Consider the following 16,266-nt stretch of genomic DNA (forward strand, 5'->3'; position numbering starts at 1 on the left):
GGGGGTCCTGGGTGGGATCTGGGTGCCCCCCCGGTGGGAGCGGGGGGGGGTACAGACAGGACCAGAGCTCCCAGCTCAGGGCTTTATTGCGTCCCGCGGCTCGGAGACGCGGTGCCGGCTGCGCTCAGCTTGGCGCGCACAAACCCAGCGCCCCCACGCACACCCTGCCCCTAATGCAAACGAGGGGCTGTAATTAGCCCTGGGGCCAGCACCCGCCTCGTTAGCCGGCCGCCCCTCGGGGAGCTGTGCTCGTGCATCCAGTTCTTCCCAAGAAAAACCCACCGAGGGCTGCAGGGGCTCCTGGGCAGCTCCAACGCGGGGAGCAGGAACCCGACGAGGACGAGGACGAGCAGCAGGGCGCACGCCGTGCTCCGAAGGGCTGCATCCTGCCCGGGGCTCAGCGCACCTCCGTTTCCAAAGGGCTCCACGAATCCTCTCCCACACCACGGGGCCGGGGTGCCGCCGCTGTCCCCGTTTTGGGGTCGTGCCGCTCCGAGCGGGGCCGTGCCGGGGTCGGGGACCCCTCTCCATCTGTCCCCAGCAGCCCCCGCAGCCCGGCCGAGGGAAGGGGGCTCCCGGCGGGGTCCGGGGCGCAGCGGCTCAGGGGGGGCCCTCGGGGGGGCCCTTGACCAAGGCGATGGCAGCCAGCTCCTTGCAGAACTCCTCCAGCACCACCACCCCCTTGAAGAGCGTCGCGTGCTCCATCCTGCGGGGAGCGCCGGGAGCCCCGTGGGGTGCGCGCCCCCCTGGGGTCCATTTCTTCATTCCCCCCCCCCCCCCAAAAAAAATCCCAACCCCCCCAGCACTTACTGCTCGCCGGGTACCAGCCCCAGCAGCTGCTGGCGCACCAGGAGCAGCTTGGCCCTGAAGTGGGGCACGCGCTGGATCCTCTGCATCAGGTCCCCGATCACCTGGGCGCGGGGAGGAAGAGTCAGGACCCCGTTTCCTCGGTGTCGTGTCCCCCCCCCCCCCCCCCAAAAAAAAATAAAAAATAAAAATAAAAAAACCACCCAGGGGGTGCCGTTACCCTGACGAGGACGGAGAAAAGCGAGCGGCAGCCGGGCGCCAGGCTGAGGTAGGGGTCCAGGAGGTACTCGTGGAGGTGGGGATGGGGGAAAGCGGCCAGGAGGGACAGCACCGAGGTCACCTGCAGGTTCAGGCTGTAGGGCTGGGGCGCGGGGGATGCTCAGCGGGTGCCGGCACGTGGCTGGGCCCCCCCCCCCCTTAGCATTCCCCAGGGGGTGCGAGCCCCCGGCCCTATAAACGGGAGCTGCAAACGGGGGAGATGCTCTCGGCTGCTTGATATGGGGTTTCGGGGTGCTGGGTCCCTGCCAGGCTCGGGGGGGTGCAGGGCTGACACCGCGCACCCTGGGCGAGACAAAGGCTGGCTGCCCACCCGGGGAGCCCCCCCGCCCCGGTGCGGAAAAGCCCCCCAGCACCGTGCCGAGGGGACACGTGGGGCTGCTGCGGGGTGGGGAGAGCTTCGAGAGGTTCCCCGGGCGGGGATTTATGGGGTCGGGGGGGGGGGGCTCAGAGGAATATTGGTCCTGCGGAGCCGGTGCGGCACCGGGGGGTGCTGCCGCCGCCCCCCCCCCCCCCGGGGAGCCCCCCGGGTCCCGTACCTGGTCCAGGATCCGCGCCAGGCGGTCAAACAGCACCTTGAGGAAGTGCCCCTCGTAAAACTGCCCCTCGGGGGGGCAGGCATCGAGGGGCCGGGGGGCCGTGGGCCACCCCCACGAGGCCGCCTTGCTGCGGCTCGCCTGGACCTGGCGGACGGGGAGGGAGCGGGGTGAGAGCAGAAAGGGGGGGGTGGGGGGGCGAGCACCCCCTGGCCCCGAGACCCCCCCAAAAAAACCCCTCACCATGCCCAGAGCATCGTGCACGTAGGTGTCGTAGCCGCCTGAGGAGGTCTTCGCCTCCTCGGGGACCAGGCAGAGGAAGCTGGAAGAAAGGGGAGCGGGCAGGGGAGGAGGGGGCGGCGCGGGGACGCGGCCCCCCCCCCCCCTTTTTGGGGAGGCCTCCGCAGCGCCCTACCTGCTGACCACCTCGCTCACGTGCCCCTTCCCCGGGGGGGACGATCCCCCCGGGGGCTTTTTCGCCATCCCGAAGCCGTTCTCGGGGAAGCCGTCGGTGAAGTAAGGATCCTCCTCATCCTCCTCCAGGTCCCTATGGGGCCACCACGGGGGGGGTGTCAGCGGGGGGGGGGGAGGGGGACATCACCGCCAGCCCCCCTCACCTTGCCCCGGCCCCGCTCACAGCCCGTCCTCATCGGGGTCCGGCTCGGGGGGTCCGCGCTCGTCGGGTACGGGGGGGCCGTGCTGGAGGTAGCCCCGCGCCTCCAGGTTCCTCAGCACCAGGCTCAGCACCACATGCTCGTGGGGCGCCCGCAGGAGCTCCTCGAAGAGCCGCAGGCTGGCCAGGCTGATCTGCGGCACGGCCGGGGGGGGCGGGGGTGAGCAGCGTGCCCCCCACCCCCAAACCCGCCCCCCCCCCCCCCCCCTTCACCCTCCCCAGGACGGGGCTGACCTCGTCGGAGAGGTGGTCGCAGCGGTCGATGAGGTGGGCGCGAAGAGGGTGGGGGGGGTCCCCGGGGGTCTCGGGGCGCCGCTCGGGGCCCAGCAGGAAGAGCACGAGGCGGTGCAGCAGGGGGGGCGCGCGGAGCTGCCGCACCGTGCCCGTCAGCACGGCCGTGGCGCTGAGGACGGCGAGCTCCGACCTGGTGGGACAGCGTGGGATGCTGCGAGAGGGGTCCGCGACGTCCCACAGTGGGGGGGGGGGAAAAGGGGGGCGTGGGCAGGGGGAGCCCCATCACCGTGGCCCCAAAGGGTTTTTTTTTTTTTTTTTTTTGTTTTCCCTATAAACTGCCCCCTCCCGGGCTGATTTCGCCCCTCGCTGCAGGCTCGGGTACTCACATCTGCAGCAGCTGCGGCTGCAGGACGCCCTGGAAGAATTTTTCCTCCACGGCCTCGGTGACGGCAGCCGCCACGAGCTGCGGGAGAGGGCAGAGCCTGAGCCCCGGCGCGGGCACCCCGTGCTCGGCGGGTCCGTTTGGGTGCTCCGTACCGGGTGGGCGCCGGCCACGAGCTCGTCCAGGTAATCCAGCCAGCAGAAAAAAGCCACCAGGCTCTCCTTCCCCGGGAAGTCCCCGTCACCGCCGGCATCCCCCTGCGACCTGCGGGGCGCGGAGGCTGCAGGAACGGGGCAAAACCCCCGTGGGCAAGCGGTGGCCACCCTTGCCCGGCGCGTGCCGTACCTCCAGCTGGCCCTCCCCATGGCGAGGACGTCGGCGGGGTCCGTGCAGGGTGGGACGGCGCCGTGGAGGTCGCAGAGGTGCTCGGTCAGCAGCTGGCGCAGGGCGCTGCTCCGCACCAGGCAGGCTGCGGCCGCCTCGTGGGCGAGCCCCGCGAGCAGGAGCAAGTTTTCCCGAGCCTTCAGCGCGACCCTGCTCTTCTGCGAGGAGGAGGAGGAGGAAGAGGAGAGAGGTGGTATCACATGCCCGGCTGCCCCTATCAGCCCCCCCTTGCCAGCCCTCGCCCCCTACCTGGCTCTTGCACAGCCCCACCAAGGAGGTGACGAGGTTGCTGTCCCTCCGTGCCGGGGGGCAGCCGGTGGCAGCGCCCAGGGGATGCTCTGCACCCTCTCCTTCGGGGCTGCCGGGCGGCTCCCGAGCCTTCCTCCCGCTCAGGATGCTCCTACCCTGGAGAGGAAGAGGAGCGGAGGAGGATCGCAGCCACGACCTTCCTCCCGAAGCACCGACGCTCATCTTAGAGCCGACCCCGCGGGGAGCCAGGGCTGCGCACCTCCAGGATGTAGGCCAGCAGGGTGGGATCCTGCTGGATCTTGGCGCAGAGCACGGCCGCGAACTGCGCCTCCTCCTTCTCCGTGCCCGAGCCCAGGGGGTGCCCGCTGAGCTGCAGCAGCTTCTGGGGAGGCAGGGAGCGGGTGCTGAGCTGCTCGGCCGTCCTGCCCGGCGCAGCCCCGTGCCCTTCCCAGCACCGTTTGGCAGGGACCCATCCGGCACCGCCACCCCCTCGCGCTGGCAGGATCGGCCCCGGGTGGGGATCAGCATTTTAGGGTGACTCAGTGTCTGCAACAGCGCCGGGGCCGGTCCCGGCACGCAGCAGCACCGGCGGCACTGCCGAGCCCCTGCGCATGCATTTTTGGGGGTGAACACGGCGTTTCCCAGCCCCAGGGGGCTCGGAGCAGCCCCCTACCCGCCCCGCGCGGCGCTCACCTGCACCGGCCTGTGCACGTTGAGGTAGTGCAGGAGAGGGTGCTGCACCTGGCCCAGCACCCGGCTGAAGAAGAGGAGGACCTGCTGCCTCATCCCGGGGGGGTACTGGCACGGGGAGAGGAGGGAGGTCAGCCACCGTCCTTACCCGCTCCTTTGGGTGCCCCAAAGCACCCGCCGGGCTCCACAAACCCCCCTCGGTGCGGGTTTACTGCTCCCCCAAAACGATGCAACGCCCCCGGGACCCCCACCCGGGTTCCTCTCCCTTTAGAGATCACAAATTTTGATTGCCTCTCACGCAAAAAAAAAGAAAAAAAAAAAAAAAAGAAGCCAGCAGGATTGTTTCCACGTCCCCACGGCTTACAACGGGGAGTCAAAGCCCAGCACCCAGCCACGCCGACCCGCCCGGCCGCAGAAGGGCCAGCACACCCCCCCTGCAGCACACAACACACCACAATTTGCCCAAATCTCAATAAAAACCTATTCATAGGAAGCCTCATCATTATTGGCAGTAAATTAACAGCAGAGCTGCTCCATTTAGGCAATAACTACTTAAAGAGGCATCTCAAAGAGGCTCGTGGAAATGCCGTGCCGTGCGCCACCGCCTCGTGGCACCCATGGGTGGCCCCCCAGCCGCCTACCTCCGCCTTGCCCAGCGTGCTGAGGGTCTCCAGGACCTTGTGCTGCAGCAGGTACTCGAGGCACGGCCCGGCCTCCCCCGCCGGCCGCTGCTTCTCCTCGTACACCAGGATGTCCAGCATCTGCTTGAGGCGCCACGGGATGTCGGTCCGCTTGGCGGGGGTGCTCTCGTCTGCGGGCACAGCGCGGGCGTCGGGGTGGGGGACGCCCCTTTTTTTTGGGGTGCCCTCCCGGCCTTGAATTCTCTCCTCCAGAGCGGGAGCGACGCTAGATGGCAATGTGAGGAGGCGGCAGTCCCAGCAGCACCCGAGGCTGCTGCCTCCGCTCGGGGCCTAGCGAGCTGCCGCCGTCCTCCCGGTGTCATGGGCAGCCCCGGGGAGCCTCCGGCACGGTGCCGGTGGGGAAGGGGCAGGCTCCTGCTGGGGCCGAAATGCTCAAGGCTCTGCTTTAGTGCTCGCGGGGACCGAGGAGGACACGGCCTCCCTGGGATCCGGGAGAGGGTGTCCCAGGCGGAGCCCTGCCACCCAGGCCAGCCACGGTGCACCGGGGTCGGCACCGTGCCCCGTTACCGCACGGCGACCCCTCCCTGGGCACGGGGACCTCACTTCCAGGTCTTCTGACCCTGATTTGGGGCTTGGGGGACCCTCTCCCAGGGCGTGGGAACCCTGCTCCCACACCACGGGACCCTACCTTGGGGCGTGGAAGACCCGGCTTAGGGCACGGGGACCCCAACTTTGGGCACCCGGACCCCAGTTTAGGGCAGGAGGACCCCAGCTTTTGGCACAGGGACCCCAGTTTAGGGCACGGCGACCCCCCCCTGAAGCCCCCACTCACCCGTAGCCTCCAGGTAGTAGCCGGTGATGCCCTTCCAGTGCTCGACGAACGCCTCCAGCAGGTCCACGCTGGGCTCCCGCTGCGCACACCGGGGCCGCGGTCAGGGGCGCACGGACCCCCCGCCCCCCCCCGGCCCCGCTGCACGCCCCGGCCCCGCCGCCCCGGCGCCGCTCACCGTTTCCACCGCCTGCTGCAGGAGAGCTCCTAGGCGGCTCAGCATGGCTGTGCCCGGCCCTATAACCGGCCCTACAACCGCTCCCGGCACCGGATCCGGTGCGCCCCGGTGCGGCCCCGTTGCGCGCTGGCTCCGCCCGGCGCCGTGCGGGGAGGGCGGTGCGGGCGCGGCGCCTCCCCCGGCTGGGACCGGGGGGCGTGGGGGGGGGGGGGGGGCCGGGGAACGGGGTCGAGTTGGGGGCTGGAGGGGTCGTTGGGGTTGGGGGGGGGTGGGAAGGTGTCCGGCACTAAAGCGGAGCAGGGTGGGGGTGGGGATGGAGCCCTGGGGTAGCCCCCTCTGTGCGCACCAGGATGGGGCCAGCCCCCTGTGCACACCCACATGCACAAGGGGACAGCTCCCCTGTGCACACCAAGATGGGGACAGTCCCCCCAGACACCCATATACACATGGGGACAGCCCCCCCCACGCGCACCAGGATGGGGACAGTCCCCCCAGACACCCATATACACATGGGGACAGCCCCCCCCACGCGCACCAGGATGGGGACAGCCCCCTGTGCACACCCAGATGGGGACAGCCCCCTGTGCACACCCATATACGCTTGGGGACAGCCCCCCCCGTGCACGCCAGGATGGGGACAGCCCCCCCGTTCACATCAGGATGGAGAGAGCCCCCCCTGCACACCCGTATACACAAGGGGACAGCCCCCCCGTGCACACCCCACAGAGGTGGCACCCAGCCCTGCTGCGACACACTCATTTTTGCAGGGAGAGCAGCAGCAGGCCAGCCCCCTGGCACAGCCCGGCTCACCTCTTCCCGTGACACGGTCCGGGAGAAGCCAAGTTTTATGATTATTTAATCCTTTTTTTTTTAAAAAAATAAATAATAAAAAAATATGTTTCTGTGATTAAAAACAAGCCACGACAAACACAGCTGCCTCCAAGCAGCCTGGCGCAGCTGCAGCCACTGAGTGGAGCCCTGGGCTCCTCCGGCCCCGCTGCGGGGCGAGGGGCGAGGACCCCCGAGCAGCCCCCCCCCGTGCTCCGTGGCCCCCCCGTTGCTCAGTCCTGGGGTGCATCCGTGCCCACCCATGCGAGAGGGGGTCCCTGGGAGGGAATTGGGGGGGGGCCCCGTTTGGACCAGGCCCACAGCAGAGGCTGCAACTGGGAAATCTGCGCCCTGAACGCACCGGCACCGGAGAAACTGCAACCCCACAGACGGAGAATTTATGTTTGTGCGTATACATAAATCTATATAAAATATATCAAAAATGGGTAGGTGTACGTGTGGCGTCGATACTGGTGGCTAAAGAACTGGCTGGTCCTGCACGATCCACGTGCAGCACGACGTTGTGCTGGGAGGTGCCCGGCCCCGCAGCGAGGTCGGCGTGGCGGGGGCTGCCCCGGTGCCGGTCACTTCGCAGACTTCATCTCCCACTCCTGCGAGGTCCCGAAACGGGGGGGGGGGGGGGTCAGCCCCAAGGCTGCTGGGCACCCCCGAAGGTCCCAGTGCTGTCTTTGTGCCCTCATCACCTTAACTCTGCCCGCCCCGTACCCTTCTCTGCTGCAGCACCTTTCCCTTCTCCACGACGCCCGTGGAGGGCGAGCGCTTCAGGGCGCTCCTGGCGGACGCCGTGCGCCTCAAGAGCGGGGAGAGGAAGGAGCCCTGCTGGGAAAACCGAGCTGGGAGAGGTGAAAAGGCAGTGGCTGCTCCCCAAATCCCCCGCCGAGCAGTGCACGGAGCCCCTGCCCTCCCCAGAGACCGCCGCCGTGGCCCGGCCGTCCCCCCCGCGGTCCCCCCACCTCGGAGGCAGCCGAGCTGGCGGTGGCGGCGATGTGGCCCTTCAGGGACTTGCCGATGGCCAGCAGGTTCATCTCGGAGCCGGCCTTCAGCCTGCTCTTCCCGCGGCAAGCCCTCTCCAGCTGCCCCACCTTCTCCTCCAGCTTGGGGAAGGCTCTCTTCCCTGCGGGGACAGCGGGGCGCTGCCGGGCACGGGCACCCCGCGGCCCCACTTGGGGCCGGGCGCCCGAGCAGAGCCCCCCGGGGTCCTACCGATGAGGAAATCCAAACCATCCCGAGCCCCTTTCCTCTCGGGCAGCGTCAGGGTGCGCTGGGCCGGGGAGAAATCCCTGCGGCGGGGCTGCGGGCTGCCAGCCCTGCCCCGGCGAGCCGCCGCCGCCGCTGCGGGAGGAAGGATGGAGGAAGCACGGCGCGGCACCAAGCTGTCCCAGCACCCCAAGGCCAGGGACCACGGAGGGCATTTGAAGCCAGCCGGGGCCAAATCCTGCTGCTTCCCCCATCCGAACCCTTCTCACCTGCCTGCGAGGGCACGGTGCTGCTGCAGGCACCGGCGGGCAGCGCGGACACGGGTCTCTTGCGCTGCCCTTGCACGGCTCGGTCCAAGCTCTGCTGCTGCAGAAGGAAGCCGAAGAAAAATTCATGGGCAAGGGGCCAGCGGGGGGCCTGTCCCCCTCATCCTGACCCCACATCAGGAGTCCGAGGGCTCTAGGCAGAGGTTACCAGCCGGTGCAGCCGCTCCGTGTTGGAGTAGACGTGCTCGGGGGCCGGGGGCTGCCCGGAGGGGTCGTCCATGTAGGCGTTGGGGGTCGGGAAGCGGCGCAGCAGCAGCCCACTGCAAGCAGGAGAGGGGGACCTTAATTCCCCCGACCCCCCCCAGGCGCAGCAGCAGGAGGGTTGGGGCCGGCCGTGCCCCGTGTCCAGCATCTCAGCATCTCCTCACCCCGCAGCAGGGGAGCTGCTGCCATCTCCCAGCCTGGGGGGCTCCGCCTGGGGGCTGTCAGCGGCCGGCTCCCGTCCTCCCCTGGCCCGCAGGGTTTTCAGCCAAGCCTCCCTCTCCTCCTCCGAACGGGTCTGGCGTGGGGCAGAGGGGCTGTGGGCAGGGGGGGGCCCCCCTTTGCGGGCACCCTAGGGTGCCGAGGGGGGGCCGCTCACCTGCAGCAGGGCGAGCTCCCGGCCCCGCTGAGCGATGCGGATGCGGAGGCGCTGGGGGGAGCCGGCGGCGGCGGCGGTGGCCCCCGGGGTGACCTCGCAGCCGTCCAGCAGCAGGGCGCAGACGGGGCGCTGAGCACCCCCGGGCTCGGGGAACATGCGCAGGGCTCCCTGCCGCACCGCGCACCACAGCCGCTGCCAGCGCCCGCGCAGCCGCACCGCCAGGAACCCTGCGGGATCCCCGCCCCCCCCCCCCCCCCGTAAGGTCAGCAGCACGGTCCCGGGCCCCGCGGCGCTGCGTGGGGACACCCCCGGTGCCGCCTCACCTCCTTTAGGGTCCTCTCCGGGGCTGCGGGCAGCCGCCTCCTGCTCCTCTTCCTCCTTTGAGCCGAGCCGGAGCGCGGCGGCCTGAGGATGGAGACGCGGAGAGCCCCATCCCGATGGGGTCGGAGCCCCCCCATCCCCACCCTAAAACAGCACAGCCCCCCCCCATCCCCGGCACGTCCCGATGGGGACGGTGGGGTGGGATTTTGGGGTGTCCGCTGTTTCCCAGGGGAAAACAAGCAGCTCACCCTGCCGAGCCTGCTGGGGGGCGACGCTGGGGGGCTGTGGGCCGCCAGCCCGCTGGGGGAGTTGCTGCTGACCTCCTCGATCACCTGCCGGGGGGAGAGGGAGGGCGCTGCAGCCCCCTGCTCCTGCACCCGCACACGGGGATGGGACGGGAACCGGGGATGGGAAGGGAGCTGGGGATGGGAGCTGGGATGAGATGGGAGCTGGAGATGGGATGGGAAATGGGGATGGGATTGGGATGGGTCGGGAGCTGGGGATAGGAAATGGGGATGGGATGAGAACTGGGAATGGGAATGGGATGGGATGGGAGATAGGGATGGGAACTGGGGATGGGAAGGGAGCTGGGGATGGGATGGGAACTGGGGATGGGATGGGAGCTGGGAATGAGACCGGAACTGGGAATGGGATGGGAGCTGGGGATTCGATGGGAAACGGGGATGGGATGGGAAATGGGGATGGGAGCTGGGGATGGGAGATGTGAATGGGATGGGAACTGGAGGTGGGATGGGAGCTGGAGATGGGACTGGAACTGGGAATGGGACAGGAGCTGGGAATGGGACAGGAGCTCGGGACGGGATGGGAACTGGGGATGGGACAGGAACTGGGAATAGGATGGGAACCGGAGATGGGACAGGAACTGGGAACGGACACGACGCCCCCCACCCACCCCGTGAGCATCCCAGCAGGGCTGCGCCCCCGTTTCTCCACCCCCACCCCCCGCACCCTGCCCACGCAGAGCTCTGCCAGGCTGCAACACCTCCAAACCTTCCTCCAGTCCTCCGCCTGCTGCCGGCTCGGGAAGCCGATGACCAGCGCCTCGCCCGCCGGCCCCGTCACCTTCAGCGCGTGCGGCAGCTTCTTGCTGCCCGTGCCCTTGGAGGCGACGCGGCAGCCCCGCAGCTCCAGCTCCAGCACCGGCTGCGGGTCGGCGGCACGCCTGAAACCCTGGGGGGGGGGGGGGGGGGTGCACGGAGGGGTCGGCTACGGCACGGGGACCCCCTCCCTCTCTCCGTGCCCCCCCCGTCCTGCCTCGCACCAGCAGCGCGTGCTCGCGGACGATGAAGAGCTGCTTGGCCCAGCGCCCCAGCCAGCGTTTCCTCCAGAGGAAGCCGCAGAGCTGAGCCTCGGGGCGGCCGGGGGGCTCGGCCCGGGGGGGGCCGGGGGCCGGTGGCCACCGCAGGTAGTGGGCACGGTCCTGGGCACGGTCCGGCACGCCGTCCTCCTCGTCCTCCCCGTACGACTCGTAGTGGCTGCTGTCGGTGTCGGCGCCGCCTGCGAGCCCAGGTGGGGGCCTCATCAGGGCGCTGGGTGCATGGGGCGGGGGGGGGGGGACGGGGAGGGGTGGGCGGGGGGCGTCGGGTGCTCACCGGAGCCGCCGCGTCCGCCGGGGCCGAGGGGTTCGGCGTCTTCGTAGGAGTCGTCGGCCGGTGGGGATGGCGAGGCGCTCGGTGCCTTGCTCTGGGGGAAAAGGAGGGTGCTGCGAGGGTGCTGCTTGGCCCCGGGGTGCCCACGGGACGGGTGGGCGCCCAAAAGATGGGTGGGTGCCCAAAAGATGGGCGGGGGGCTCGTGCTCTGCCCTCCCCGGAGCTGCCCCCCAGCCCCGTACGAGCGAGGTTGCAGCGCGGGGACGACCCCCAGCTCCCCCTCTCCCCCCTGGAGACCCCCGCGCCCCCCCCCTTTGCTCCCCATCCGTACCCCACCGTGCGAGCTCTGGGTGCTGCCCGGGCGGCACTCGCATCCTCTCCCTCCCCTTGCATCCTGATTCCTTGTTTCTGGGGGGGGGTGGGGGGGGGGAGGGACAGGATTACACGGGGGCGGCGAGGATCCGGGACCCCCAGCCGGGGCCGTGCAGGACGCAGGGGGACGTAGGGTGCGGGTCGGACTCACCCGAGTTGTCCCGGCCCTGGGGGGTCCCCGAGGAAGGCGAGAGGCAGCGCATGATCATGTACTCTGCATCCTCTGCTGCGGGGGGAGAGCCGAGTCACGGCCCCGCGCCCCTCCCCGGCCCCGGCGCCCCCCGCGCCCCCCCCCACCAACGCTCACACGGGGGGCTCTGCAGCCGGCACAGGAGCTCGGCCACCGACTTCTTCTTGGCTTGGGCCGCGGCGCTGAGGCTCTCCCGGTCCAGGATGAGCAGGAAGGAGCGCAGGTCGGAGAGCAGCCTGTCCAGATCTGCAGGGGACGGGGACGGGGATGGGGACGGGGACGTGCGGCCCCCGCGGTTGACAGAGGCAGCAGCGGTGGTGGTTACGTGCCCCGTGCCACCGGCTGTGCCCCTGCTCGGCACAATCCCCCTATTGATGGGCCCAGGGGAGGCCGGGGAGGGGGCCGGGAGCTGAAGGCCCCTCTGTGCGCGCACAGAGCGGGTTTGTTCCAGGTCGGGCGAGGGGAGAGCAGCGGCCGGGGGCTGGTTGTGCCCGGGGCCGTGCCAGCAGCGCTGCCCCGTGCCCCCCAGCCCAAGGCGCTGCCCCGAGGAAGAGGAGGAGGCTGCTGAAGGCTGCTCGGGGCGTGCCAAAAATGCCGAGCGCTCACCCGCTGCGCCCTCCGGGGCCGGGGAGGGCAGGGAGCAGCGGGATCAGTGCCGGGACCCCCAGCCCGTGCCGGGGCGGTGGCACGGCGCGGGACAAGGGGCTGCTTTGTGCCTCCTCGCCCCGGCTGGAGCGCAAGGAGAGGGACCCCCAGCCCCAAAGGATGCCCCCCCGTCAGCTCTGCATCCCGGCTGGCATCCCGCACCCCAAGCCCTCTGGCTGCAGATGCCCCCCCCCCCCCCCCCCCCCGCCGCCCCCCAGCTCCTCCCCGCCGTGCATCTGGAAGTGGTTTGCAGCCATCTCCTCCGGCCGCTCCGGGCTCCGCTCCCTGCTCCCAGCTGGGATAAAGCATCGCAGAGACGCTGTCGAAACCCACTGCAGCCTGGCGCGGGGCCTGCCCGGCCTCTCCTCCTGCCTCCCCGCTCAGCTCCGAGCCTCCCCCTCGCATCCTCCTGCGCTGGGACAACCCCAGGAGGCCGCAGCCGGCCGGGACCTTGTGCCCCCGCAGTGCCCCCCGGCACCCCCGTGCCCTGCATCCATCCCCGTGGCTCCGGACGGATGCGCTGCAGCCCCAAGGAGAGCAGCAGCCCCCCCGGAGAAGGCAGGGGAAGGAGACAGCCGGTCCCACGCGTGTTGTGAGGGATGTGGGAGAAGCCCCCCGTGGAGGCACGGGCACGGGGAGCCCCGTCCTCCCCCTCCTGGCCTCGCCCCCTGCCCGGGGAGCCCGGCGTCCCCAGGACACCGGGGCGCACGCACGCCGTCCCTGCCCCGGGGGGAGAGGAAACATCTGGCAGGGCAGCGAGGCTGAGCAACGCCGGAGCTGGGCCCAAACATCTGGATTGCCCTGGAAACTGGGGATGGAAAAGGGGGGGGGGGGGGGAACGGAGCTCGGAGCTCCCCGGGGTGCTGGGGGATGGAGCGGGGGAGGCCGGGGCAGGGGCTGGCCGGAGGGCGAGGTGGGGAGCGCAGCGGGGCTGGGGAAGGGCCCCGTGCCCGGTGTGCCTGGCTCTTCCTCTCCCTCCCTTTCTCCTCTCCTCCGCCCAGGCCGAATTCCTCGGCAATGACATCTCCGTCCACTCGCTCCCCCGGCCTCCGTCCTCGTCCTCCACCCCCCTGACCTTCCTCTGCTCCCTCACCCCCCCACCCCCCCTCCCCCGGCCAGCCCCGGTGCCCCCCGGGTTTCCGAGGGTGCCGTGCCCGGCGCTGCCGGTGCGCAGCGGGCACGGGGTGGCGGGGGCTGCCCTCGGTGGTGCCACCGTGCCAAACTCCAGCTCCCGGGGCCGAGGGAAGGCAGCCGAGATGCAAACCAGCTGCCTCGGCCTCCGGGGCGGGAGGAGAACGCCCCCCAAACGCAGAGCCGTCTCCTAGCGCAGCGCCCTGCGCCCGCTGGCATCCCCGAGGAGGAGGAGGAGGAGGAGGAGGAGGAGGAGGAGGAGGAAGGGTCACCCAAGGGATGCCACCCAGGGGATGGGGGCTGGACCCCCGGCGCGCACCCTACGAGGGGCCTGGGGTGATGCTGGGGGGGGGGGTTGAGGGGGGAGCAGCAGTCCCGGAGCACCCCAGGGAGCGTGGAGAGCTGCGGGCGGCTCCGGCACGGATGACTCAGAGGAGGCTGGAGGCGAGGCCGCCCTCAGCCTGGAGCTGCTCCCAGCCGCGGCGTGACCCCGTGCCGCGGGGGGGCTCGGGGACACGGCTCCAGGGTGGGGTGGGGGGGGTTGTTCCTCCTCCTCCTCCCCCCCCCCCCCCCCCCCCGCCGCCGCGCCCCCCACAGCGGGGGGGGAAAGAAGCCCACCCTGCGGTGGGAGCATGGCGCAGCCTGGCCCGTTTGGGGGCACCCCAGCTCCTCGCCCCAACTGGGGGGCACCCCAATTCCCCACCCCATACACCCGCCCCGACTATCGCTGCCCCGCAGACACCCCCTCGCCCCTTCCCTCCCCAGCACCCATCCCACGGCCCCAAGCACCATCTCCGTGCCCAGCACTTCCCCCCTTCCCCACGCCCCCCCCCTTTCCCTGCGCACCCACCCCCTGCGCCCTCTCGCACACCACTTCGCGCGCGCCCATCCCCTTGCTTCTCCCCCCCCCCCCCCACACACACACCCGGGGAACCCCCCACGCCCGGGGACCCCCCCCGCCCACACCCGGGGACACCCCCACGCCCGCGGGCAGCCCCACGCCCTGCTGCACCCTTTTGGCACCCTGCACCCTGCTCCACCCCCGGGCAGGCTCATGCACAGCCTCTGCCCTCTCCGTTACCCCTTTGCAAGCTCTCTCCCCCCCCCAGCTTTGCAACCCCCCCCCCCCTCAGCTTCGCACCCCCAGTTTTGCACCCCAGGTTCACACCCCCAGCTTGGCACCCCCCCCAGTTTTGCACCCCCAGATTTGCACCCCCAGTTTTGCACCCCAGGTCCGCACCCCCTATTTTTGTACCCCCAGGTTTGCACTCCCCTGGGTTGCACCCCCCCGGCTTACACCCTCCAGGCTTGCACCCCCCCCCCCCCCCCCCGGTTGCACCCCGAAGGATCACACACCCCCGGTTTGCACCCCCAGGTCCGCACCCCCTATTTTTGTACCCCTAGGTTTGCACTCCCCTGGCTTGCACCCCCCCGGCTTACACCCTCCAGGCTTGCACCCCCCCCCCCCCCGCGTTGCACCCCGAAGGATCACACACCCCCGGTTTGCACCCCCCTGGTTTTGCATCCCCAGGTTCACACCCCCTAGTTTTGCACCCCCAGCTTTGCACCCTCCAGGCTTGCACCCCCCCCCCCCGGGTTGCACCCCGAAGGATCACACACCCCCGGTTTGCACCCCCCTGGTTTTGCATCCCCAGGTTCACACCCCCTAGTTTTGCACCCCCAGCTTTGCACCCTCCAGGCTTGCACCCCCCCCGGCTTGCACCCCCCGGTTTTGCACAACCCCCCGGGTTCGCATCCCCTATTTTTGCACCCCCCAGCTTTGCACCCCCCTGGGTTGCACCCCCAAGGATCGCTCCCCCCCCCCCCCGGTTCGCACCCCCGCCAGGTTGTACCCCCCACCCCCCTGTAGTTTTGCACCCTCCAGACTTGTTCTCCCCGGGGTTGCACCCCCAAGGTTCGCAACCCCCCTGGTTCGCACCCCCTACTTTTACATCCCCAGCTTTGCACCCCCCCGGGTTGCACCCCCCAGGATTTGCACCCCCCAAGATTTGCACCACCAGGATTTGCACCCCCAAGATTTGCACCCCCCCAAGATTTGCACCCCCCAGGATTTGCACCCCAGGATTTGCACCCCCCCCAAGATTTGCACCACCAGGATTTGCACCCCCAGGATTTGCACCCCTCAAGATTTGCACCCCCAAGATTTGCACCCCCAAGATTTGCACCCCAGGATTTGCACCCCCAAGATTTGCACCCCCCAAGATTTGCACCACCAGGATTTGCACCCCCAAGATTTGCACCCCCCAAGATTTGCACCCCAGGATTTGCACCCCCCAAGATTTGCACCCCCAAGATTTGCACCCCAGGATTTGCACCCCCCAAGATTTGCACCCCCCAAGATTTGCACCCCAGGATTTGCACCCCCCAAGATTTGCACCCCCCAAGATTTGCACCCCAGGATTTGCACCCCCAAGATTTGCACCCCCCAAGATTTGCACCACCAGGATTTGCACCCCCAAGATTTGCACCCCCCAAGATTTGCACCACCAGGATTTGCACCCCCCAAGATTTGCACCCCAGGATTTGCACCCCCAAGGATTTGCACCCCCAGGATTTGCACCCCAGGATTTGCACCCCCAAGATTTGCACCCCCAAGATTTGCACCCCAGGATTTGCACCCCCAAGGATTTGCAACCCCCCCCCCCCCCCCCGTACCTCTGTGCCGCGCCATGGTGCGCGCAGCGCTCACATCGCGCCGGGTGCCGGGGCAGCGCTGACCCGGCTCGGCTCGGCTCGGCCGGGCTCGGCTCGCACCCGCCCCGGGGCCCCCAGCGCAGCCGGGCAGGGCGGAGAGGGGGAGGGGGGTGGGGGGGGGAAGGCGGGGAAGGGCCCCCCCCCCCCCCGGCCTCCCGGAGCACCACCGCCGCCTGCAGGGCCGGGAAGCAAAGCGGCGGGGATGCGGGCGGAGTAAAGCCAGGTCACCTTTAATCGGAAGCCAAACCTCGCACCGGCACGGGGGGGGGGGACACCAAAATGAAATCCGAGAAGGTGACTCGCGGCGCCCCCCCCCCCCCCCCCCCGGGAGAAACGCCCGGATTTGGCTGCGGTTGGGGGTGTGCCGGGGGGGGGGGCGGTGAAAGGCGGCGGGGGGCCGGCGCGCTTCGCGATTTTCCCCCGAAATTTTACATTCGTTACATCCCGACGG

General features: G+C 69.9%; 2 protein-coding genes across 15 annotated transcripts; both read right to left on the reverse strand.

Annotated features, from left to right (window-relative positions):
* Window positions 1-68: 68 nt before the first annotated feature.
* On the reverse strand, window positions 69-6,024 carry FHIP2B (FHF complex subunit HOOK interacting protein 2B). 6 transcript variants are annotated; one of them, XM_040538307.1, is made up of 18 exons: window positions 5,880-6,024; window positions 5,705-5,783; window positions 4,873-5,042; window positions 4,235-4,339; window positions 3,801-3,923; window positions 3,542-3,697; window positions 3,254-3,450; window positions 3,064-3,172; window positions 2,913-2,989; window positions 2,527-2,716; window positions 2,257-2,426; window positions 2,035-2,166; window positions 1,863-1,941; window positions 1,623-1,766; window positions 1,028-1,168; window positions 811-911; window positions 563-706; window positions 69-292 (listed from the first exon to the last, which is right to left on the reverse strand). In XM_040538307.1, exons 1-17 carry the CDS (start codon window positions 5,922-5,924, stop codon window positions 601-603), a joined length of 2,124 nt encoding a protein of 707 aa, XP_040394241.1. In that variant the 5' UTR covers window positions 5,925-6,024; the 3' UTR covers window positions 69-292; window positions 563-600. The 6 variants fall into 6 exon arrangements, with proteins under 6 accessions (XP_040394241.1, XP_040394242.1, XP_040394243.1 ...); XM_040538308.1 differs by having other exon boundaries at window positions 69-706; window positions 3,801-3,920; XM_040538309.1 differs by having other exon boundaries at window positions 69-706; window positions 1,028-1,147.
* Window positions 6,025-6,784: 760 nt separating this feature from the next.
* LOC121060596 (actin filament-associated protein 1-like 2) lies at window positions 6,785-15,922 on the reverse strand. Of its 9 annotated transcripts, none has more exons than XM_040538520.1 (17): window positions 15,777-15,922; window positions 11,442-11,570; window positions 11,286-11,360; window positions 11,094-11,170; window positions 10,766-10,856; window positions 10,435-10,670; window positions 10,164-10,343; window positions 9,401-9,484; window positions 9,155-9,236; window positions 8,832-9,058; window positions 8,620-8,750; window positions 8,400-8,511; window positions 8,195-8,288; window positions 7,932-8,060; window positions 7,682-7,842; window positions 7,434-7,544; window positions 6,787-7,318 (listed from the first exon to the last, which is right to left on the reverse strand). In XM_040538520.1, the coding sequence occupies exons 1-17, from the start codon at window positions 15,790-15,792 to the stop codon at window positions 7,292-7,294; spliced, it is 1,962 nt and encodes a 653-aa protein (XP_040394454.1). In that variant the 5' UTR covers window positions 15,793-15,922; the 3' UTR covers window positions 6,787-7,291. The 9 variants fall into 9 exon arrangements, with proteins under 9 accessions (XP_040394452.1, XP_040394450.1, XP_040394449.1 ...); XM_040538521.1 differs by having other exon boundaries at window positions 6,788-7,318; window positions 8,195-8,291; window positions 9,155-9,209; XM_040538519.1 differs by having other exon boundaries at window positions 6,788-7,318; window positions 8,195-8,291.
* Between the last annotated feature and the right edge of the window lie 344 nt (window positions 15,923-16,266).

The sequence above is a fragment of the Cygnus olor genome, chromosome 27 (genome assembly GCF_009769625.2).
Source record: "Cygnus olor isolate bCygOlo1 chromosome 27, bCygOlo1.pri.v2, whole genome shotgun sequence".
In the NCBI taxonomy this organism is placed as follows: Eukaryota; Metazoa; Chordata; class Aves; order Anseriformes; family Anatidae; genus Cygnus; species Cygnus olor.